General features: G+C 39.3%; 1 protein-coding gene across 3 annotated transcripts in view; it reads left to right on the forward strand.

Annotated features, from left to right (window-relative positions):
- Positions 1–7,970: 7,970 nt before the first annotated feature.
- ITGB6 (integrin subunit beta 6) overlaps positions 7,971–23,992 on the forward strand; it is a 31,840-nt gene continuing 15,818 nt past the window's right edge. For 2 of the 3 annotated variants that reach the window (XM_031052300.2, XM_031052302.2), the window contains exons 1-8: positions 7,971–8,031; positions 8,781–8,860; positions 11,558–11,762; positions 12,650–12,896; positions 14,515–14,680; positions 15,229–15,390; positions 16,136–16,231; positions 21,255–21,344. In XM_031052300.2, the coding sequence (XP_030908160.2) occupies positions 7,971–8,031; positions 8,781–8,860; positions 11,558–11,762; positions 12,650–12,896; positions 14,515–14,680; positions 15,229–15,390; positions 16,136–16,231; positions 21,255–21,344 (1,107 nt within the window). The remainder of the gene's footprint in view (positions 8,032–8,780; positions 8,861–11,557; positions 11,763–12,649; positions 12,897–14,514; positions 14,681–15,228; positions 15,391–16,135; positions 16,232–21,254; positions 21,345–23,992) is intronic. The other variant, XM_031052301.2, reaches the window with a different exon arrangement.

The raw sequence follows: 23,992 nt of genomic DNA on the forward strand, positions 1-23,992 counted from the left end.
TGTGGGGTAGAATTTAATAGCATAAGTGCCAGCCCACACACAAACTGAGGAGGAAATGGTTTCTGTTTTAAATTGTGGTTTATCAGATGGTCAAGAGAAGGACCATAATGTCTTGGTCAGTCATAGAAGGATGTTGAGACAGCTGGGATGGAGCCATGGGAAAGGCGAAAATTACTCTCCTTGGGTATGATGCAGGAGACTTAAGGAGGAATGCATTAAGTAAGGACACTGTTGTACAATGCACTGGGGTACTGTGTATAGTTTGTCACCCATAAGTAGGAAAGGGCACTGAAAGAAATGCATAGTAGTGGTAGCTGACAAAACAAAGAATGAGGGATACACAATTGCTATCTATAAATACATCAAGTGGAGGGGAAAGAAGGGCAGGGCAAATACTAGGAAAGGAAAGGAGTTATTTAAGTTACCAGACAATGTTGTCATTAATACAAATGGATATAAATTGAAAGTCAGTCCATCCAGGCGGGAGCTGAGGAGGTTTCCAGCCATGAGAAGAGTGAAGTCCTTGAAACAGTCTTCTAGTAACAGTGACAGGAACAAACCGCTGTAGGTGAGGATATCACAATAAAATGGAACTTCTTTGCTTGCAAATTGGATGATGCAGAATTGACTTAGTTGTTGCGTATGCCATAAAGGTGAGTAGAGCCACTTCCTATTTGTTTCCCTGCAGAGAGTTAAACAGTCTGAGTACCCTTGTGATGAAATTTTTGTAAGTTTATTAACACAGTTGTAAGATGAAAGGACACATCTTCAGTACCTATGAGATCATTTGCAGTCTTGTGCCTTCTGCTTTGTATTGTTGTGGCAATGGTATTTGAAATTTCTGTTAACTCATTGGTTTTGATAGAAGGCACAACTCTGTGGCCTCCTGTGACATATTGACATGCTACAAAATATTAAGAATTCTTTTTTTAATTGGTTTAAGATTATGGAATCCTGTATGCTAAGTGTCCATGTGGTTGAAAATACAAGATAAGAAGCATAAGGTATCAGTGGAAAAATATTATTGACAGTATTTACACGATTGGTCATCTTGAACTCCTGGAAAACATTGTTAGGGAAGATCTGCCTTGCTTTATCTTTTTTGTTATTACTTATCCAAAATACTTGGAATTTATTTAGTTGATTTTATTTTTATTTAGAGATGGTACTATTTACATGTTCTTAGTCTTGCATGCTTTTAGTTAGGTATATAATATTAACACTTCTTATCAGTTCTTTAAGAACTACAGAAGCACTAATCATTCTATGTAAGATGGTTTTTCCAATGTTTCTGTTCACATGTGAGTAGTCACCGTTGGTTTAAATTTCCTTTCTCTTTCCATAAGAGACACACACATAAAAGTAAGGCAAGATTTTCAAAATACAGTAATAATTTATACTGACAAAGATATTGGAAACAATTTCTGACATTTCAGAATATGTAACTGAGCTTCTAACAAAGACACTAGAAGTCATGTTCTGTTTAATGTGAGAGATGAGATGGGAATTTGGAGAAAAACATGCTAACAGAAGATTCTAGCTGTAGTATAACATAAATAACCAACATTTTAACAGAGATCTGAATACCTCCAAAGGTTCTTACATAGGTAGCAAGGCAAAATATTTCTAAAAGTACCTGAATACCTTTTTCACGTACAAGTTTTAAAGTAATAATTTCTGTACTCTAGCGTAACAGTGTAGCCATAAGATGGCAGCACTTTGTGCAAAAGACTCCTGAAACCCTAAATCCTGCTTTTCCTAGAAAACCCACAGGCAGGAGTGAATGGCCTGAACTCTTCATGATGTGAACAGAAACCATGCTGGCCAAGTTCAGAACAGCTCCTGGAAGGCTTCAGAAATGTAGCTGGTTTCAGGCAGTGCCTGAGCCCATTTTCCTTAGTAATTAGCAGCTGTTTGGGTGCTGAGCTAAACATGCTTATCTGTTTAGGTTATGCTAGATTATCCTTATTCAAACCCTGTGTTTCAGCAAAGCACTGGACTTCTCTAGGTCTAAGTACCACAAGGTCAACTATAAGTTTCTGTGTGTAAGCGCAGAGTGGAATCGCTTTTTACAAGTGATTTAGTCCCAGCTCAGTGGTTCATAATTTACACCTGCATGTACCAGGTGTGAACACATCATTGTCTGCACAACCCCACCAGCTTTCTCAAAAGCAAATCTTCCCTCTGCATTGTTGCCTACCCCAGCCTGCTGCAGGACTGGGTTAAAGCTTCACATTTCTCTTGGTGCCGCTGCAACCCACCTGTCTCAGGACTCACTTTGGCCCTTCTGTAAAGGGTACAACAGGTCCAGTTTTGCATTTAGCATTCATCTGAATGGAATAAGTTACAGAAAGATCCTCAGCTAAACTGCAGGAGGTCTGAGGTGCTGTGGAGTCAGTGCTCAGTGCGGTTCTCACCGCACAGCATACTCAGCCTTGCACCAACACTGAACAGAGGTGCTTGCTCTGGTGCCCCAGTACCAGGCTTTTATAGCATAGGAAGAACAAGGTGCACTGTATAACTGCATAAAGCAAACAGAAACTAAGGCTAGATGTGATAGACTGTGTGGAAATCCCCGGCAAGTTTTAAGTGCTGTGGCTGGCTGGCAGTCCTGCTGGAATGCCAGTGATTTTCCCACTGGTTTTCCTTGAGCCCTTCTGCAGTTCAGAAGTTTGACTATTTCACTTTGAGTGTGAGAATGTATTCAAATCTGAAAAGCAAACAATTCATGGTGCTCACCCATTGAGGGAAACCAGGAACAAAGGTTTGCTCACACCCTCAGCTGGAGCCAGCCAGGTCAGAGCTGTGGGCAAGGTAAATAGGAGTGGAAAACACCCCAGGTGTTGCCTGCCTGTTCATTGCTCACTTGGTGAGCAATTCCTTCTTCCTCCTTCTCCTCTCTGTTCAGAGGTAGGTTGTTGACTTCAGTCTCTGCCCTCGTCTAGCAGCAGCAGCACACTGCTCTGGCAATGAGAAGAGACCAGAGCATGAATCATGGCTTGAGTCATGAATCCCAAACACCCTGCTTTGCTCAGAGCTGGAGGGGGGAAATTCCTTTCATCTGTGTGGCTCTTCAGCTCCTACAACCCACTGGAAGGAGCCACAGACACCCCTCATCTTCTTGTAAAACCACTCTCAGCTGAGTGTAGCTGTGCTTGCAAACAGCACCTGGAGAGGAGAGTAAGAAAGGCCTTTGCCTTTCCACATACCTATCCACACCTTGGGTGGACTCTGTGGCTTACCCCACACAGCAGTGTTTTGGTCCTAGGCCCCTATCAGGGTATGATATTAGTACACCACAAAACATGGAAGCTGGAGTGAAGCTGCTCAGTCACTGTACACTCAGATCTTCATTTACTACAGGCTCCATGTTATTTATAGGGGACCCAAATGCTTCCTCTCTATGTGTTTTAGCCAGCTCTCCCTAAGTATTGACAGGAGCTACGCTGCAGCAAAGTTAGAGTCAGGACAATCTTTCCAGTGTCATTGCAGTACTTGTGTGTGGTTTCTGTCTGTGCTGGCTTGGCCTGTTTGCAGGATATTCATACCACTATGTGGCTTCCTTAGAGAGGAACCTAAGTTCCAAGCTTGGAAACTTTTTTCCAGGCTTCTCTGCTTAGTTAATTGACAAGCATCCTCTGAAACATCTGCCATTGGCGTTCCTTGGAACTGGGTCTGTCAGGCTGCTGAGGGATATATTTGAGGGTAGACTTTTTCTGAAGAAAATGCCTTCCATTTCTGCTGGCCCAAGTCTGGAAGCTCTTGCCTGTGCAGCTACAGAGCATATTCTTTGGGAGAAAAGTATTTTAAACACTCATTGTGTAGACTTTTGCATATTCTTCTGTTATCTTTCAGGTTAAAAAGTTTGACCAAAACTTAGAAAGTCTGCTCTGATTTCCCCATTAGAGATCCTCAGGACCTTTCTAGATGGATTTGATTTGGAAGCCAACCAGGGAGAGAATAAATGCATCAGATGTTTCAAATTCAAAGCAATCTGCCGCTGACCTTTTGCCTCTTGTGGATTCATTGAGGAGGTGAACGTTGCCTTATACGATGGAGAGAAAGGAGACACCACCTCACTGCTTCCACTCCCACAGAACTCTCTGATGAAGGGCAGGAAGTAAGAAATGAAGTGTAGGAGACACTTTCCCCACCTTTATCAATACTCTGAGAACTGCCTCAGCCCATGGGACCTTCAGACTTTAAATTGTTCTGTATTTTTCCAGGGTTTTAGGGTGGAGTTTGTGCGAGAAGAGCACTGGGAATTAAGAGCTGGTTGTGTGTGAGGCTGAGAGATCACTCCCAAGAATTTCTCCTCTATATGGATAGCTATCCAGCTTCAAATTAAGAGTTTTCCCTTGCTCTGGTGAGCTTGGGACATACTGATCTCTTACGTTGACCAATAAGCTTTCACTGGAGCTAACAGACCTCCTCTTCCAGGTTTTGTCTAGCATAAAAGGAGCTAATTAATGTTTTCTCCTGGGAGGGTCTCCCTCTATGTGTATCATTATGCTGCTTCAGTTTATAAGCTAATCGCAGGAGATGCTGATATTTTTTCTAAAATGAAGTAATTTTTAGATTTGAATGGGCCAGTGGTGAGGAGTGCTTCTATAGGCAAACACCTCCCATTCTGGAACCTTTGCAGACCTGTCACAAGGCTGACTTGTGCATTCAGCTCAGTGTGAGAGAAAGGATACACCACTGTTCTAGAGAAAAAATACCCACTATTATTAATGAAATGCAACTTGAGTCTAATATTTTTTAGTTGATTTCTTCTTCCCTGTCCCCAACATTAGCTTGCTTTCTTTCTGTACCTCAATGTTCCATGTTTGTTACCTGCCAGAGAATTTGTTAATGATTGATTGGACTCTGTCTTCCAAACCTTATAAAGAAGGGGGACCTTGCTGTCAGACCAAGCAATGCCAGGACCACAAGGACTTTCATACATCCTCCCCACATCAGCACTCCAAATTGCAATTCTACTCTTCCAGCATTTGTGGTAGTTAAAGACAGTAAAGCATTAAATGAGAGAATTTCCTGGTCAAGTTACCTTTAGGTATAACACAAGGTATTTATTTGGTGACGTTTCAAAACAAGAATCATCAGTCAGCTTCCTGCCTAGGTTTCCTTGCCTTGCCCAAGATCTACTCTCGGTACATGCTGTCTCCCTTTCTGGACCTCTCTTAACCTCTTGTTTCCCTGTCACTGAGGGGATTTTTTGCCCTCTGCCCAGTCTTGTAAGCTTCCCACTGTGTGAGTTTTTAAAAATTAAATCTGACCTTGATTTTTCTCTATTTCTCCCTGTGTTTCTGTCATTTTTTTTCTACTACTTTCTTCTCCTTTTCTGCTCTCTCCAGGCAATCTGGGGAGGTATGTTCTTAATAATTTGGAGAAACTCCCTTCTTTTATTCAGGCAAGACTTATCCAGATAGTCTGGCCGCCATCCTGTTCAGAGGTAGGCACTTAGCCTCCAGTCATGCTGTCCTTGCCAAGACACATATAAAATTTTACCACACAAGCAAATGGGGAAACTGATAGTATCAAACAGAATTTGTAAGATTTATGTAGGCTGTATTATTTATTCTCCCTACACTACAAAGTTTGATATCATCTTGAACCTAAGGATAAGCATTTGCTAATTGCCAGCTGTTGAGCTGGCTGGTCTTTAATCTGGGACACTCCTGGTGTCTGGCACCTTTTGGTGGCTGAAGGACTGCCACCAAGTCATTTGTGCACATGGATTGAAGTGTTGCTACATTACCAAGGCCTAGTAAGACCTACAATAGTGACCTTCTATGTTGAGATGGAAAGCTGTGGGTTTCGGAGCTCTGCAAGGTTGTAGAGATAGCAACAATATTAAAGAACATGTACACAAATGTAAATTTAAAACAGTAAAATAAGATTCTTTGAATTGTACTTAACAGGAATATTTTTTCCTAGTATGAGCAAACACGTTCAGTTGACTCCACTTCCTTTTGACCTTCCATAGTTACAGGGTCCTCACAGAGTTGCATCTTCACCAGCTGAGGGAGCATAATCTAATCCATCTGTTTTCATGGCACAGAAAATTGCTGTAGCTGAAAAAGTGCCTTACAAAGGACACTCCAAGGTATAAAAAGCAATTGAAGGAGGCTTAGGAATGCTATTGTAAACAGAAGTGTTGAGATATTGTCCCACAACAGCCTAAACTGGGCTAAATTCAGCCTAACATATTCCCACCTTTGCTGCCACCTCTGCCTCTCTGCCTCTTCCCTAATCCCTCCCTTGACCTTGCCACTCACTCTGGACTGTGCAGCCACACAGTTCAAGGAACCCACCTAGATGAAAAGCAGCCTCCCGCCTTCCCCACGGAAGGTGACTGGATTTCAGTTGGATCAGTCTGAGTCATCTCACAGTTTGTTTGGGCATGAGTACTGGTAGGAGAAAAGGGGTGGGAACACAAGGGCAGAGCAAAGGTAGGCTTGACGTAATCCATATTGAACTGCTTTGAAACTACCCATAGACTGTGTAAATACTAGTAAAATTGGATGTGCCTGGGAATATTTCCAGGCACTAGAATGAGATTGCCGAGATTGCCTTTGCTATTAAACTGTTAAAATGCTCCCTGGCATGAATTTGACCTCTTTCAATGAACACTCTGCAAACAATTTCTGAGCACAATTTGGTTGCTAGAATGGTCCCAATAGGCAATTTGCAAGCATAAACTCAGGTCTTTCTGTCTGTGCCAGTTGGCCTCAATGCCCAGGAATGTTTTCAGGCATGTTGAGTTTAGTATAGACCTATCCCTGCCTACATATCCTGCCCCAAGATTGCAGCTACCACTGGTCTGAAAACAGAGGTCTGAGCCTGCCAGTTCCCTTGGTGAGAGCAACCTAGTCCTTGTGAGCTAACTTTGGTAGGATTTCTGACTGCAGAAAAAAGGATACATATTTTCAGGCTAGTAGCACCCACAATGAAATTATAATTTTATGCTGCACTGTATAGAGTCTCTTATGATAAGAGAGGGGTTATCCTGAACAAATGATTTTCAAAACAGACAATAGCAGAGCGTAAAAGATGGGGAGAGATGAAATCTACAAATAGGAAATTTTATTTCCTTTTAATAAGGTTGTAAGAAATGTATGTTTTACTTTTTTTTCTGGGGGTTGTGGGGGAAAGAGAGATATCAAAACTTGTATATCATTGTATCTAAACTGTAGAATATTTAGTTACTTATTACAAAAAGTTAAAGGTGGCATGAAGTTTTCTCCAAGTCAGTTGCATAACTGAGAATACAATTATTCCTCTTTCTACACATTAACAAAAATCCACAACTACAGCATTCCGTTTTCAGTTTGCAGCGTTAATAAAATAAACGTACTCTCCATCTTGAACCACTGAAGCCAGGTCCTCAATTATAATGGGTGACTGGTTTTGCATTTGTTTTTGTTTTTTTTCACAGGTGCCTTTAGAAGTTTCGCTCCACCACAGGAAATCTGAAAAAATGGGATTTTTACATCTATCCAGGTATACGCACTCAGCAGTTGTAAAGCTCCATCTAGCTAGCACACTCCCTCAGGGAAAAATAAAAGGCGTTATTTTAGAGGAGCCTTTAAAGAGCTGCTATGCACACAAAGCCCCTCAGCCTTGGCCGGGTGGCTCTAGGACCCAGAGTGACTGGGACTGACAGAAATCTGCACCTGAATGAATTTCCCCTTATACCTTATAAGGAATCCAGGGAAACAAGGAAGTGATAACCATGTTCACGTTACTTTATGCACAGCTTGCCTCTTTACCTGCCCAGGTAACCCTTGTTTTCACTTTTAGTCATACTCTGTGCTGGTAGGGCTGAAGTTTCCTTGCAATCTGGTGTAGGTGACACCTGAAAACATATCCTCCAGGACCGAGTGATTTTTACGACATTCTACCTTTCCGCGGATGATAATTAACACTCTAATACTTTCTTGTCACGCAGCCAGCACTGAAAACGAATGGGGATTGAATTGCTTTGCCTCTGTTTCCTATTTCTGCACAGAAATAACTACGTGCAAGGTAAGGCTCAGGGACAGATAAATCCATTTCAAAACCATTTTTGCATTGTTTCTTGCTTGAATTTGACACAAAATCACTTTCTGTCTTCAATATTTAATCATTGTTTTTTGTTTAATTACTTTTTTGTTTGTTTGTTTGACAGACTGCTGTAGGGCTGCCCTGCAAATTCACCTAAGATTTATGTGGTCATTATGTAGCACGACATGTATGGAAGAGATGGGCATTTGAGAAATTTTGCTTATATTAATCATGGCTAGGTTTGCTGAGAAACCTGATACTATATATGTGACTGGATGTTTCATTGGTACTTGTATGATAAATTAAATTCATATTAAGTATCTACAGACCTGAGTGAAGCAATTTTAATCATATAGAGTAAACATAAATCTGCTCTTTTAGTATCCTTGATTGTGCTGGAAATGTCTTACCTACACCATAGCAGGAACACATGTAATGCTATTAGGTGCACTGGAGAAAACAAGTAACATTTTCTCAGTGAATGGCATCCATAAAACATGCAAAAGTAAGTATGCTGATTGCCAGCAATTATGTGATTATAATTTTAATTAGATGATAAATCTTCTACTAATAGAGATACTTTTATGTAGGAATTTTATCAGTAATCCAAAATATGGCTAAAAGCATTCATTTTTCACCTCTCACATTCTCTAAAAGCCAACATTCTTCATGTATTGAATGATTAAACACATTATTAATATTTTTCTTTATCTTCTTGGATTTATATTTAGGGACCTGCTCTCAGGAAAGTGCAGTGACTTGTGAAGATTGTTTGCTTTCCGGACCACACTGTGCTTGGTGTTCTCAAGAGGTAGAGTAAATGATACAAAAAGATTTCAAAGTAAGACGTGAAGTGGTTGTACTAGCTCTGAATGATGAAGTATTGATTTAATTGGGTCAGTCTGTGGTTTTGTAATGCATGCAGTGCTTAGTGAAGCCGTCCTGGGAATCAAAAGTGGAATTTGATCTACCCTTTACCGTCTATTATTCACAGTTTTGGTGCTCTGTTTTTGTTTTGTTTTGTTTTTTGAAGACAACTTTCCTCATCTAAGGCAGAAATCAAAGTGCTAGCAGAGGGGCTCAGTTCACCAGCCTCAGGGCTGGTGCTCATGGTGCTGCTGCTGAAGAGCCAGACATCAAGTCAGAGACCAGACTGCATCCTATACATTACATGAAAGCCAGACAGTGTAAACAGAGGGTGCTTCAGTCAGTTAGCATTATACAAACGACTAATGTGTGGTTGATTTTAAGTATGATGATACTGTCAGTTTAATAACTAGCATGATATAGGTGTAACTGCTTAGGTTAAAACATAAGGCTTAAAAAAAAACCCTTTATCTTTCCCCATATATCTGCTGCAGACTTTCATTGTAACCCCATACAAGCCATTTAACATCTCTGTTTTTAAAACTTTCACCTGTAAATGATGCTAAATAATATCTCCCTACTTCACAGTAAATATTCTAGGACTTAATTCATTAGTGTTAGCAAGATATCAGCTATCACAATTAAAAACTTGAAAGAAATGATAGTCTTTTTCATTGTAGTTTCTGATTTACACCTTTGCTGTTAAAAATATTTCTTGCTTTTTAGAATAGCAAAATGATAGCTAGGATGAGACTAACAGAACTGCTTCATGAAGTAGCTGGCAAACACCAAACAGCACTTTTTTTATAAAAAAAAAAGTTTTCTAAAAATAATATAGCAGTTTGCAAAAATATGTTCCCATGGGGAAAAACCCAGCCACAGTAGTGTGTTTGCAGTAGGTTTTATGTTTGTGTTTAACAACCAAAACTGAAATGAAGTTTGATCACAGAGCTTTGATTCCTGCCAGGGATCTTCAGAAAACAAAAATGAAACACAATTTCATGATTTAAAAAAAAGAAAAAACAAACAAACAGGTGGAACCATTGAAAACTTCAGAGTAGTAAACATGATTTTTTAATTTGTTTGTAGGCTCATTCACTTGTTTCCTAGACAGCAACACATCAAGAGTGCCAAAGACGTAGGAACTTTAGTGTCAGAGTAAACAGAGGTGCCTCCAAAGAAACCACTGTTTTCTGTAGGATAAAAATGCACCTTGTAATTGTATTTGAAACATGAGTTTGCCTTTTCACATGTTTTGAAAAGTCAGAAATCATGTAACTGAAGGAAATTATAGGGATCTCCCTGTGAAAGTTTTATAATGGTACATGACTTCTATGCACATTGTATTCAAGAAGTAGTTGGTGACATTGAACCACTTTTCAAATCAGGTGTCTCAACATCACTTCCCATAAGGTATATAAGATCCCTGATAATTTTCAGGCTGAAGGGTGGCATTTTGGTGGACAGAAGGGTCCCAGTTCTGGTTTTAATAGGTTCTAAGTAAATTTGTTTTGCTTTGGATGGGAAGATTTTCAGTGGACTGAATTCAGGAATATCTGTGGCTTAATGGCTGAAGCCTGGATTCTCACCCAAATCCAGGAGAAAAGAGCAGCCCCATGTATGGGCTCATGACCGTTATCCAGCAATTGAATGTTTTGGTGCCATTTCTGCTGGGCATTGCTGAGATTTTGATGAAAAGGCCTTGCAGGCCAGAGCAGTGTCCAGTTCAGAAGGCAGCTGATTTTGAAGATCTAAACTCTAGACATAGCTCTAGCAAATGGTAATAAGGCACAGAAGCCTCTTTGTAACCATTAACTTCTCTACGTGGGATAGCACCTACCCTGCAGCAGTGTTGTGGAAAGGAATGCATATCAAGTGCTTTGAAATGAGTAACAAAAATAAACTGCAAGCTATCTAACCAATATCGATAGGGCTTGTGATTTCCTCCAGATGAGAAAAGGTCAAGTAGGACAGTGGGCCAAACATAACCAGATACATGTGGACATGCCAGCAGCCTTGCTGATGCTGAGGAGTGAGGAAAGGAGGCTCTGGAGCTTGTTGGGCACCAGGCAGAGTAACAAGTACTTGCTACCTGCTTCAGTGAACACATTAAATGAGTGTTGAGGAGAATGAGTAAGTCAGAATAAAACCAGTTAACACTGGGTACCACACTGTTTGCAAAAAAATTTGTAGGACTCTCTTAGCTGCAAGACCTCTTCTGTTATTAAATGATGCTCTTCCATCAGCAGCTCAAACTTGTTCAGGAAAGACTGATGAATTTGTGGCATGATCCTGTCACAGAAAAAATATGGACTTGTAGGGGCTTTGTGTTATCATTCCCAGTACTGTAAAAAGCCAAATGTAGTGAGTGGCACAATTCCCATTCCCCAACAATAGAGCAGTTTCTCCCAGGATACCAAACTGGTTGGTGTAAGTTACATTAATTATACACCTGTGTGACACGACCCATGAAGGGCAAATTTAGATTTCTGTGCCACCTATATTTCTTTCTGCACTAGTTTACACTAACTTGCACCTTTGTTTCTGTTCCCTGCATTGGATTGACCTTTCATCAGCCAGATGCTTGTGGCTGGTCAGTAAATATGTTTAACTCATCCCTTCCTTCTCCTGTTTGCTTTAGAATTACACAGACTCAGTTGGAACTCACGGGAGGTGTGATACCCCAGAAAACCTTTTGTCAAAAGGATGCCAGTTGAATTTGATTGAATTTCCTTTTTCAGAAGTAGAAATTCACAGAAACAAGCCCCTAACTGGAGCATCCCAGAAGACAAATTCTGATGTTACACAGATATCTCCTCAAAAACTAACTCTCAGGCTGCGACCAGGTAAGTCATTCAGTTCATAGATGTGGGATTTAAATGTTTTTATACTCAAGCCTATCAGACTGATTGGTCTTACAAAAAAAAATCTTTATCAAATAAAGATAAAAACCCTGTGTCGAGTCCAAAATTATCTGTTGACTCATCAGATGAAAACTAGGTTTGACTGAGTGAGTTCAAAACACTTTAAGAAGTGCTGGGAACATTCAGAAGAGCTGGGAACTCTATTGAGGTTGCAGGGAGAGAATGGAAACCCCCATATACCTCCCCAACCCTGTGCCTCTACCTTGCAGGTCTGACAAACAGCATATCTCAGAGGCAGCATAGAATCTTGCTTTGAGGATTTACAAGATACCAGTGACAGTTATGGCGACACTCCAGACCTACTCTGTGGTCCTTAAGATGTGAATTTTTCTGGAGAAAATTTGTTATAAAGAAATGTAGGAGACACTCAGTTAGGTCATATCATAGTGTTGGAACTGAGAGTAAAATCTGTGTGTACACTTTGGTTTTCTTCGAATATCTAAAGTATATGGTATGTCCCATTAAGTGCTACCTTTAGTTTTAAATAGCTACGTAAGTAGTTTTCTGAAGCTGCATACTGCTGGAGTGTTGTTCTCCTATTTCTTTCAAACAGCAATTGGTTGTAAAGCTGTGTGGCTTTACTGAAGAACAGTTTAGGAAAAAACCCACTAGAACTGCTTTTCACTTTTTAGATCCCTGTTTGAAATTTTTGTTGTCAGAGAGTTTTTAAGATGATTTTCTTAATTCTGCTAGTCATTTAAAATATTAGATGATTTTCACCATACATATATTTATGAAAAAGTTGGCATTGCTCATAACTTCTGTGTAGAAGAGCTAACAAGTATCCCACTTTCTCATGACCTTAACAGGACATGAAGAAACAATACAGATCAAGGTTCAGCAAACTGAAGATTATCCGATTGATCTATATTACCTCATGGATCTTTCAGCCTCCATGGATGATGATCTGAATACAATCAAAGAATTGGGCTCAACTCTTTCTAAAGAAATGTCAAAACTGACAAGCAACTTCAGACTGGGCTTTGGATCTTTTGTTGAAAAACCAGTTTCACCATTTATCAAAACTACAGCTGCAGAAATAAGCAATCCTTGCAGGTAGGCAGCAAAAATACTCACATCTGTTTGCATCACAGCATTAAGTCATAATATTAATCTTTAGGATAAAATTCAATTCAGCAGCCTCACTGGAACCTCTTCCAGCTGTAAATGAGTCAGTTTTGGAAGCAAGATTTGGGTTTTATTAGTTTCACACTCTCCTCAGTATTCTGTTGAGTCTTATGTTATTTGGAGAGAGGAATCTGGGAATGATTCTGCTTTTTAGCTTTTGCTGTTAGTCATAAATGACCTTAATGGGTTAACACACAGGTACACAGAACATGTATTTTTATTTAATTTGCTAGAATATATACATATATATAAGAATTTTGTAACACTGCTATACTAAGCAGGTGCAAGCTCAAACCCAACACAGAATAGCAGTTTCATTTACCCATCAATGTTGTTTTCCTGCTTTTTTTTCCCCCTTAAGTTCTAGTAGTATCCCCTAAACTGCGGCTGCCCTAACCCTATTTTAATTTACATGGAGGAGAAGCTGTGCTCTACAGCCTGAAGTAGGACTGCAGCAGCTTGGTGATGCTCTCTGAATGTCATTAAGGGACTGAAGATCCTAATGTGCTTTTGAGTACTAAAACAAAGCACAGCAGGGAGCATGGCAAAGACTGCATGTGTTTAAATGGCTGAATTACTCTAATCTCAAAGACATTTCCCAGGTTTTATGCAGACCGCTTTGTATTGCCCACCCCACTGTCTCAGACACAGAAGATACATGACCAAAACTTAATCCAGACAGGCCCACAAAGTAGCTATTGAAGTGATTTTTCACTCTCTACTGATGGCTTGGCTTCGTGAGCTAAGATTTTGAGAAGGGCTTTAACCACTCTTACTTCAAGCACAATGACCAAAGGTGAGTGGGGTTTGCAAATCTGGTTTGAAAAGGGTGCTTTAGACAATCAGGCAGTGTCTGACAGGGCTGTCATCTCCTGAGTAATCTCAAGCTACCCATGCCCTGGTCCGCCCGCATGCAAGGTTGGATCTGCTGCTACCCATGCACCTTGTCACCTGCCGATTTGACCCTCACCTGTCCATACTGACAGGTGAGAGCCAAGTCCTTCCAGCCTGAGCAGTGGAGTTTTTAGGTGAGGCACAGCTTGTGCAGAACTGGTCCCACCCTTTACACCTGAGGTTTAACTGCCAGGCCTGGTGAGCTAGGACGGTGACAGCAAAGTCTGCAGGTCATAGGTTTTGTAAGAGTGCCCTTCTGTTAGATGGCAGACCATACAGGGCTGGATGAGCTCCATCAGCCCAGGTTTGAAGATAGGAGTTCTCCTTCTCCTATGTTCTGAGCAACACTGTCATTTCCTGGGTCAGTCTCCAGTGACCGCTATCACAAGCCCACCGAGGCACCAGTGGTGCTGCGGTATCGCTACGTCAGGCGGGATTCTGACCTAGAGGCGATCAGTCATAAGCCTGCGAATGGTAGCCTTGTGCCAGTGGCTTCTCAGCCAAGTGCACGCACCAGGGATCTGAACCTGTGGTTCCTCTCGTACTGAGCAGGATTATTATTGCAACAACACAGCATCAGTAGGGTAAAACTAACCTGTCTCACGATGCTCTAACTCTGTATTATCCATAAGCTGTCTCACTTATCTTGTAGAAGTGTTCCATACGAGTGCTTACCCACCTTTGGATACAAACATGTTTTGTCACTAACAAATGATGCTGAAAAATTCAATGAAATTGTGAAAAGACAGCGGATCTCAGCTAATATAGACACTCCAGAGGGAGGTTTCGATGCAATTATGCAGGCAGCTGTTTGCAAGGTAATTGAAACTTCTCAGGTATTTTATGAATTATTCTGTGTATTTCTACTTCTGGTATCATATGGTTGTATTTCAAAGCAGCAGATCATTATTTTTCAGGATTTTGTTTTAATGCAGTCCAAGAGCCTCATTAGATTTGTGTGAAAATGCTATTGGCTCTATCAAGTAAAACATGAGTATTGCAATATTTCAGTGTTTCTTTTTAGTCGCCAGGGATTAAAAAAACCTAAACAACTGTGTAATTACTGGGTTCATTTTCTTGATTGTTTTTTTCTTTAAATATTTCTGATTAACTGTGTTTAGAGTGGTGAGCAAATTGCAGCTAACGTGGACAGCCCATGTTACTAATCACAAGAATGGGGAGACAAAATGTTAACCAAAGACAATGGAATGAACATTATCTCTTAAGAAAAGTTGTGATGATTTTGACATTCCCTTGAAAGTTATTCTCTTCATTTATTTTGAGGTGCTGTTCTCCAAATCTTTTGCTGCTTTTCTCTATTGTGAGTGCAATATAGCCTACTAAACTAATGCATTTTAAATAACAGGAAAAAATTGGGTGGAGGAATGATTCTCTACATTTGCTGGTGTTTGTGAGCGATGCTGATTCCCATTTTGGGATGGACAGCAAACTGGCAGGGATTGTTATTCCTAATGATGGGAACTGTCATTTGGACCACAATAATGAATACTCCATGTCAACTGTTCTGGTAATTTATTATGAATTTTATACAACTCCTACATTCTGGAAATTAAAGGATGGACATGAGAAAATTAGAAAATTAATCAAAGTATACCTTTACCACTGAAATGTCAAAGCTGGGGAATCCAGATATCGCATGTAATGTATTTCATTTGTAATTACAGATTTCAGTAAAAAGTGTGCTTCTGTGCAGCTAGGATAGACTACAACTAGGAAAAAAGGAAGCACAAATCTTATTCCCGCTAACCTGGAAAACACATGGAACGGGACTGACTGATATTTCCTTCTACAGAAGGAAAATTCGCATTAATCTTGTTCCCTGTAAAGGTGTGGTTTCAGGAGTTCAGGAACTTGTAGGACAATGTGTAGCAGAATTTACCATCTTAAGATTTCTATTCAAAAATACTGAATATATACACTACAGTGTCCAGTGTAGGACAAATTCCCAGTTGCTCTGGTGCAGTGTTATTCTTTGGATTATATATATGTATCTTACAGAAGCTACTGAGCCAAGTGTGAGTACTGAGGCCAACACTGTACTTTTCTCAGAGGGGTTTCTTTAAAAACAATGCAAGGAAATTATATACGCTATCTTTTATTTTGTATACTTGTATTGCCTAATTATAGTTTATAGCACACAGAGAACACAGTGCTAATCATTCATTACTTGAATGTGGGTTTCATGGGAGGTAATTAGCAACTGGATGCACATGAAAAATAGGTTAATGTGGCTCTCTTCTGTCTGTTTGCAGGAGTATCCCACAGTCGGACAATTAATTGACAAACTTGTGCAAAACAATGTTTTATTAATTTTTGCTGTAACAAATGAGCAAGTTCACATATACGAGGTAAGCACATTAAAATGTTCAGTTCACCAGTACTTGTTTTAAAGGTTACCCTTTTTCACAGCTGATACAATAATTCTAGTACTAAGGATTGAATGTGGCAAGATATTTATGTAATAAAAATAGCTGGGAAGTTATATATCAGAGTAAGACTCTTTTACTTAGGAAGTGCTTCTTCATGTAGTGAATTTGATATTCTCAAGTAATTCTTATGCTGGATTCTAAGTTGAATCACACTAATCCTTTAAATCAAGGATTGTCAAACTAAGCAATGCTTAATTATTCAGTGTAATCATTATGATTAGCCTTTTGTATTTTATAAGGCTAAAGAAGGACAGTTGAGCCTTTTCCTGCTTTATAAGACACATACGGATTCTGAAAGATACAATTTTCTTCAAGCCCAACTCTGAGATCATGATAGGGTTTTTTTCTGCTAACCTGAGAGTTTTATTAATTTTTCTTTGTTTCTGTGTCTCCTTCCAATGAGACAAATAGGAAACTAGGGGTGAGATTAAAAATATCGAACACGATGGACAAAGTCCTCTTCCTTCATGTGTCATTCCTTGTGTCTACTGAGGGAAACACTTCATTACAGGAATTTTTGACATTAGGATTGGCAGAATCCTGCTCTGTGAATTAAACTTCTGCTCTGTGAAGTCATGTCATGGGAAAAGGCAGCCAGAAGAGAGGAGAGAGTAGAGCAGCAGTGCTCATGGATATGCAGAAGCCTTATTTTTCATTAATTTAATAGCATTCATACCTGCAGCTCCATCAGTCATCTGTGCAGGCACCCGTTTTCTGCCTTCACAGATATAAACCCTCCTGAAGCCCTGTGCTTCTTTTGGCCTGTTGTATATTCGAGCAGTGAGTTGAAGCAAAGTCACAAACAGCCACTTGAATGCTTTTTGCAATGAATATTAGCAAAAACCCTCTAAGATATAATAAGAAGGGTATTGTCAATTCTCATTTCTTTTTCTGTCCAGTCCTGCTGCTGGGAAGAAATCTTCACATGCACAAACAGATTTTAGATAAGAGTTCAGTGAAGATAAAAAGGGTGTTTGCAGCCTAAGCTTGGCTGCCTGGCCACGTGCTGCTGTGTGAGAAGGGGACAAGAGAAATTGTGCCTCTGAATGTATTCAGGTTGGTTGAGAGGGAGTCAGCAAGGGTGATCCTGCTGATGCAATAAATGTTACTTTCCAAAGGAAAAACCTTCACTTCACATTCCTCATTACAAACCAAAAGTAAAGGAAGGAGAAGAAAAGTGCTCCTCTGGTGTGATAACCTCATGGAAAACAGAAAAGCTAGGGGAAAAGGACCTGTGTTACAGCAGAGAGTGCAGATGAGTCCTTGAGGTACTTACCAGTATGATTGTTTTCTCTGTCTGTCCTCTCTGTAACCCAGGGAAGACCCCCCAGTGCTTCTGCAACTGATTCCAGTTGTAGAGCCATCTTGAGTAAGACTAATGCTCCAGGTGTTTGAGAAGAGTTACAAGAGTCACATCTTTCATGAACTGTTTCTCAGATTACACACTTGACAAGGGAGAAAACAATCTGCATCTTGGAGCACTGACTACCTGACTGTGTTAAATAATGAGCTGAAGTGTGAAAATGTAGACCAACTATGTAGAAGACAATCACTTAAAAATGAAGCAGGATTCTATAGTCATTGCATAGATTAGATAAAATTTGCACATTAAAAAACTTTCCTGAATTTCATTCTTGCTTAACTGTTTCTTAATAGGGGCTCAATTAATGACAAGTGAAAGAGTTTTCCTGATTTTAATAGGAACTGCATGAATAAGCGCTGTTCTAGGAGATAGTTCAGAACTCTCTCTTCGATTTACAAAACCTTATTTAGTCCAAAGAAACTTTCTGTTGCTGATAGCATTATATTTTCCCTTAGAATTGGTGGCAGTCACCCTCAGAGTTGGCCAACAGTGCTCTTATCAGGAAGGCTCTATTTCAGCATCCCTGTGTCAGTGTTATACCAGTACCAAAGTTATCAAGTGGCACCCTTTGCTTGCTGGGAACACTAAACAAAGATTTATACCTAACAATAAATGCAAGCCATTGTTAACCCAACTGGGGAATAGTTTGTTCCTGTTACTTTCTTTGTTAGGAAAAAAAAAGTGCAACTATCTTCTATCTTGTAGGGTCTATAGTAATCTCACTCAGTATATTCTGTCTGCAGCTTTCATCTTTTAATACTGCTTTCACCTTTTAATACTGCTTTCATCTTTTAATACTGCTTTCTGTCACTTAATTGAATAGCTATAGTTGTTATGGTCTGCTTTCTGTCCTGGAAGTGATGCAGAAAACCAGTCATAGCAAGCACAAAAATCATGTATGTCTCACAGCGCAGATTTTCCACACTACAGTATACTTTCAAGGGTATATGTAGGACCTGCAAACAGAATAATAGTGCTGTGTATTGATTTGCATGGTTCAAATTTGTAATATAAATACAAATAGCAAGGTATTCATGCTTAGGACTGTAAAAAGAACAAAGCGAGACTATGAGAGTTATTCTGGTGTTATGACAACTGAGGTAGCCTGGAAGAGCTGGGAGAGGACTCTAAACTGTCACTTGGGCACCACAATTAAAGCACTTTTGTCTTTGTGTTTTGTATTTTTTCAAACACCTCAGTGATGGAGATTCTGCAATTTCTCTCAGAAAACCCTCCCAGATTTAATTATCCTTTAAGGTGGGAATCCTCTCTCCAGATATTTCAAATCTACTTGAACTCAGCATCTAACTATATCATACCTCAAAACCTGACCACTTCTATTCAGTTCTTAGGGGAAAATGTACATTAAAATGACTGTCAGGACTTAGAAAGCACCTCTTGAAATAGACTTGGTAGATTGCATTAGTCTTAAATGCAGTTTTCTGATTGTCAAATATACATTTTATATTTCTAGCCCTGTATAATCCCCAACAATTTAGCCCAAAATAAGTCAGTCACCTAATATTCTTGATCCTCTTCAACTGCATTTTCAGTTTATCCACTTACATGTATGTGTATTATTATCTAACACAGAAATACTACTCACTGCACAAGCACAGAATATGCATGCTTGTAACATAGCTGGTGTTGGTTTTGATCCTTCTATGCAACTAAACAGCTACTGCACTACAATCTAGCTGCTATTATTGTAGATACTTGTTTTCAAGTATAATTCTTAGAAAAAAATTATTCAAACTTAGATAAAGGAAAAGACTCCCTCTTTAGTCCTGACTAAGCACCTCTTCTCTTGAAAGAGAAATTGCTGTTTTGGACAAATGATTTTCTTTTTATATCACAGGAGAATACATCTTGAAAATGAGGTTTTCAGCCTGATTTGCACTGCTGAAAATTGAACTAAAAATACTCCAGTCTCCATACTTGTGCAGAATATAAACTATTTTTTATAAATTTGGCATGACACTCTCTTATGATGAAAATCCTGAGCTATGACAGCACTGAACTGAAATACATAATTGTCAAAGCTCAGTAACACTAATCAGAGTATCTACATAATGGCAGTTCACCTTTTAATGAGTATTTGTTGAAAGACTAAACTCTATTACATCCCTTGGATGTTTTACAACAGTATCACTCCAAAAGCATCAGTCTGCCTCACCTTATTAATGGTTAAACAAAAATATCTGCTAAACGGTAAGATTTAACCAGTGGAGATACACACTTAGACTGGGCTTGCAATGCCATCCTTGTGTCACCACGCGGGAAATCTTTGTTCAAAGAGGAAAGATCAAATGAAGTTTACAGAACAGTATATCCCTGCTGTTTGGTTTGCATACCACAGATTAAAAGGTACTATACTTTATATTCCAGGTTTATTGTATTTTCTGTAATTAGCTTCCAAGTGGTCCACGTGTACAAAATGAGGAGTTTCAGTATTCTAAGAATTCTTGAGAGAGCACTAATCACAAGAGGAGCCAGGAATATAAAGTCACCGGCTGTAACAAAAAATGCAGTTAAATCCCATTGATTTACAATAGCACTTTAGAAACCTAATGAGCTATAAGTATTCATTATATAACATATAAAGTAATCACAGGGCTTTTGGAGATATGAAGTATAAAAGAGTAGAGTAACAAAATATCCATGTTTATTAAAAGCTCTCTGGATTTTTTTTTATTAAAACCACAACATTGATATGATAAATTGAAAAAGAAAATGAACGTTACAATGTGTTTCTTTAATGATGAACACTTATTACTTTCCAAAGCATGGGTACAAGCAAGAGAAGTTCATGTAGTTAACAACCAGACAACGTAAATTTTAATTAAGCATATTTAAAATCTAGCTGTCATGTTAGAATCACAATGCAATTTAATGGAAAAAGAAAAAATAACTTATCATTAAAACAAATTGTTAAATTGGCACTACATTATTAACACAAAGTTAGCATACTATTAATAATAGCCACAGACTACTGGGATACATGTGGGGTGTGCATCAACCATAAATGAGCAACAGTTTTTAAAGGGTCTTTGTTCTAAGTTCTTGTAGCTCTTAGTTTAAACTCCTTAACTTCTGTGCCCTCACTAATCAGAATCCAAGATTTTCAGTTGCTTGCAAAGGTAAAAAAAGTGACTGCTGTTACTGAATGGAGGGTCCAAGACTCTTGAATAGTACAGCAACAGTAGAGCAGCTGAATCTGGTTTTGGTTATTTTTATTAGAGAAAAACACAGCTGTTGAGAGAATATATCTTCTTTCTAAATCTGAAAAGTCGGAGCTGAAAACTACCAGAGTATCAAACCTCCAAGCACACAGAGGTGATTTAGCAATATATGTCCCATCAATTTTCAGTGAAATCAGAACTTCTCCATAGGATTTTTTCTATAGGACGTGTGTTACTGAGACTGCAAGGGTCCTTGAAAACACCAAAAACTTCACTATTGTTTATTTTAGTTGGCTTCAATATATTTTATTGTTTGTTTTGGTTCTGTTTTTTCAGACAGTAGCTTCTTGTCACCTAGTCTTTTTTTTGTGCTTTAAATTCTTTCTTGTATTTTCAGAATTATGCAAAACTTATTCCTGGAGCTACTGTTGGACGCTTACAGAAGGATTCTGGAAATATTCTCCAGTTGATCATTGCTGCATATCAGGTAAGATGGTTACGATATGTTTTCATCCTGCTTGTCTATATTTCCAAAATTAGATTGCAATTTGGTAAAAACAAGTGTCTGATTCTTTCTATGCACTGATTCCAAGAGCATAATTTTTTATGCTTAGGCGATGATCTTAACAGGAACAGTTTTGTTCACTCTGAGTTTTAAGAGCACAGAAACAAAATCCCGATAACCTTACCAATAATTCCTTAGTTCTGCTAGAATGATAAATTCACACCAGTGTCTCATCTCTCTTGCCTTCTTCATAGTCTTGTATTTCATAATTACTTTTAAGCCTTCTTTAATATAGCTGTTTAGTTCTATATCTCAACAGAGACTTAACCTTCTTTGTATCAGCAGCTGTCAGCAGGGCAGATGCACAACTGGTGTGTGGAAGTATGTGGGGGAAAAAAGCACTATCTTCTGCTGAGTGCTCTTCTCTGCTTTAGCAATTTGATGCTGCCCCTGTGAGGCTGTTCTGAGGTTTTCTAAAAGCAGAATTCAGGAGCTGAAGTGGGTTTGTTTAGATAATACCAAGAAATGTAAGGATGACAGGAACATAAACACAATGCTGCTCTTCAGAGCTTTGTTTGTAAAACGCATCCTGGCTGCCTGGTTCTCTTCTGTCAGAGGAATGTTTTTTGACAGTTTCACACGTCTTCCCACAGATATTTTAATTCACATATATGCTGATATACCATGGATCAGTGGTGACCTTGGTACAGCTCAGCTTGTTTTGATCAGTCCCGGTTTCAGCTGTTCTTTGGGCAGGGTTTGGTGGGTGCTCTGAGCTCAGTGCTTGCTCTGATCCCATAGCAGCAGGAAGGAAGCTGCAGGAACGGCGCTCCTGCCTTTGGGCCATGAGTCATTGTGTCCTCATTCAGGTACAGCATGTCTGGACTATGTGCCAGAGGTGCTCATAGGTTCATAAAATCCCACACATGTATAAAGTGACAGTAATAGCATGTCACACTCAAAATTTCCTGGACACCATTTTATTACACTTAAAGGTTAACAGTCTTTTTGCTTCATGATTTAAAATGTTCCAAGCAGGAAACACTGAAAGCCACCTTATTTGACATAAGACATCTGAATTTCTGGGGACTGGGAAGGGGGAAATGAGGACAGACCTACAGTTAAAAATCATATGCAAAGCAGAAGATATAATTCCATTTTTGTCAGTCTTTCCATGATACTCTCAGCAGTGTAATTCAGTGCCTGGTGTCTCTGTTTCTTTACTCACAAGAAAGGAATAAATAACTATTTGCTCCCCAAGAGTAGAGAGTTAGGCTAAGTCTTTTAACACTGAAAGTGCTTTCAAGTCTTTGCTTGCTGTACAAACACAAGGTTTGCTAATGCCATTCACCATGTGTTGCTATCTAAAAGCTTCAGAGGAGGAAGTAAGCAAGTTAAGAAAGTCTGAGCTGTCAAAATATTTGTTACAAGGAGATCTTGTGTTCTTTCCAAGTATGATTCATTTTCTTCTGTAAGCACATTTCTGCCCGCTTTGTTTAACATTGAATTCTGCATAGCTTTGCAATGCAGAGCTGTGGGTTAGAATGCATTGTGACAGATATCAGGCCATTTGATTGAAGTCATTCCAGGATTTTAAAAATGCAGAAAAATTCCACTCTTCTTTTTTCAGTGCTTGTCCTTTCACTTACAGGAGGATAAGACCAGAGAAACACAATATGTTATAAAGGACAGGTAACACATGGACACAAGTTTGTAACACTGCTTCATCTGTTTCATTCAGAAATTCTTTTGAACCACAAATGCTTCTCTGCATATGGCTTAAAGCTCACAGAATATCTGCAATTTTCCCTGAAACTATGGCCAGACATCTTAGTAGATTTAAAACACCATTAGAAGTCCTCACATATACTGAGATCTAAGAAATTCGAGTTTGTCACAGTTTATATGTTCATGATGTAAGGTGTGTATTTTGCCCTCCCACAACAGTAAGGCACATTCAAATGACCCTCTACAGACGCCAGAATTCAATGTGTTATTCAATGCACATTATCATTCAAAGACTTGGTGTCCAGGAACATTTAATTTTCTCTCACAATTGCTTTCTGTTTGAGCCTTGTAGTTTTGCTGCTGGTAGAAGAGGGATTATTTGGTGATACTTCCTGCAACATTAGCACATACCAGCATTCGCAGTTTTATCTAGAGGTTTGTGATATTTGGTCCTTTTGTGAGAGCCCAGCTATTGTGAGCAAACTGTTTCAGTAGCAACATAAGCACCTAACTCTAAAACAAATGCAAAGGCAAAATTGGACATATCCAGAGCTACCAATATTACCAACCAGATGCCCAGGGCACATTTCTCCTGCTTTGGCTGTGTGCTGGAAAGAGCACTGGGTATTGCATGATTGTTGTCTTGCTTTGGTTTACTGACAAGACTTTCCAAATGCAAAGACATTAATGAAAAACCACCAAAGACAACCCTAAGACACATTTCCAGGGAAGCCAGAACATGTACAAAGGGAGTTGTCAGCCATGCAGGTTTACACCTATTCTACTTTTAGTTTGTTTTACCACAGCAGACTTTTATTCCAGTAAATCACCCCGATGCCTTGACTAGAATGACTCACTGAAGTAAGGTCAGTGAGCTCTTCATGGGGGTACTTTGTAAAGCA

This window comes from Melopsittacus undulatus, chromosome 8, assembly GCF_012275295.1.
Source record: "Melopsittacus undulatus isolate bMelUnd1 chromosome 8, bMelUnd1.mat.Z, whole genome shotgun sequence".
Lineage (NCBI taxonomy): Eukaryota > Metazoa > Chordata > Aves > Psittaciformes > Psittaculidae > Melopsittacus > Melopsittacus undulatus.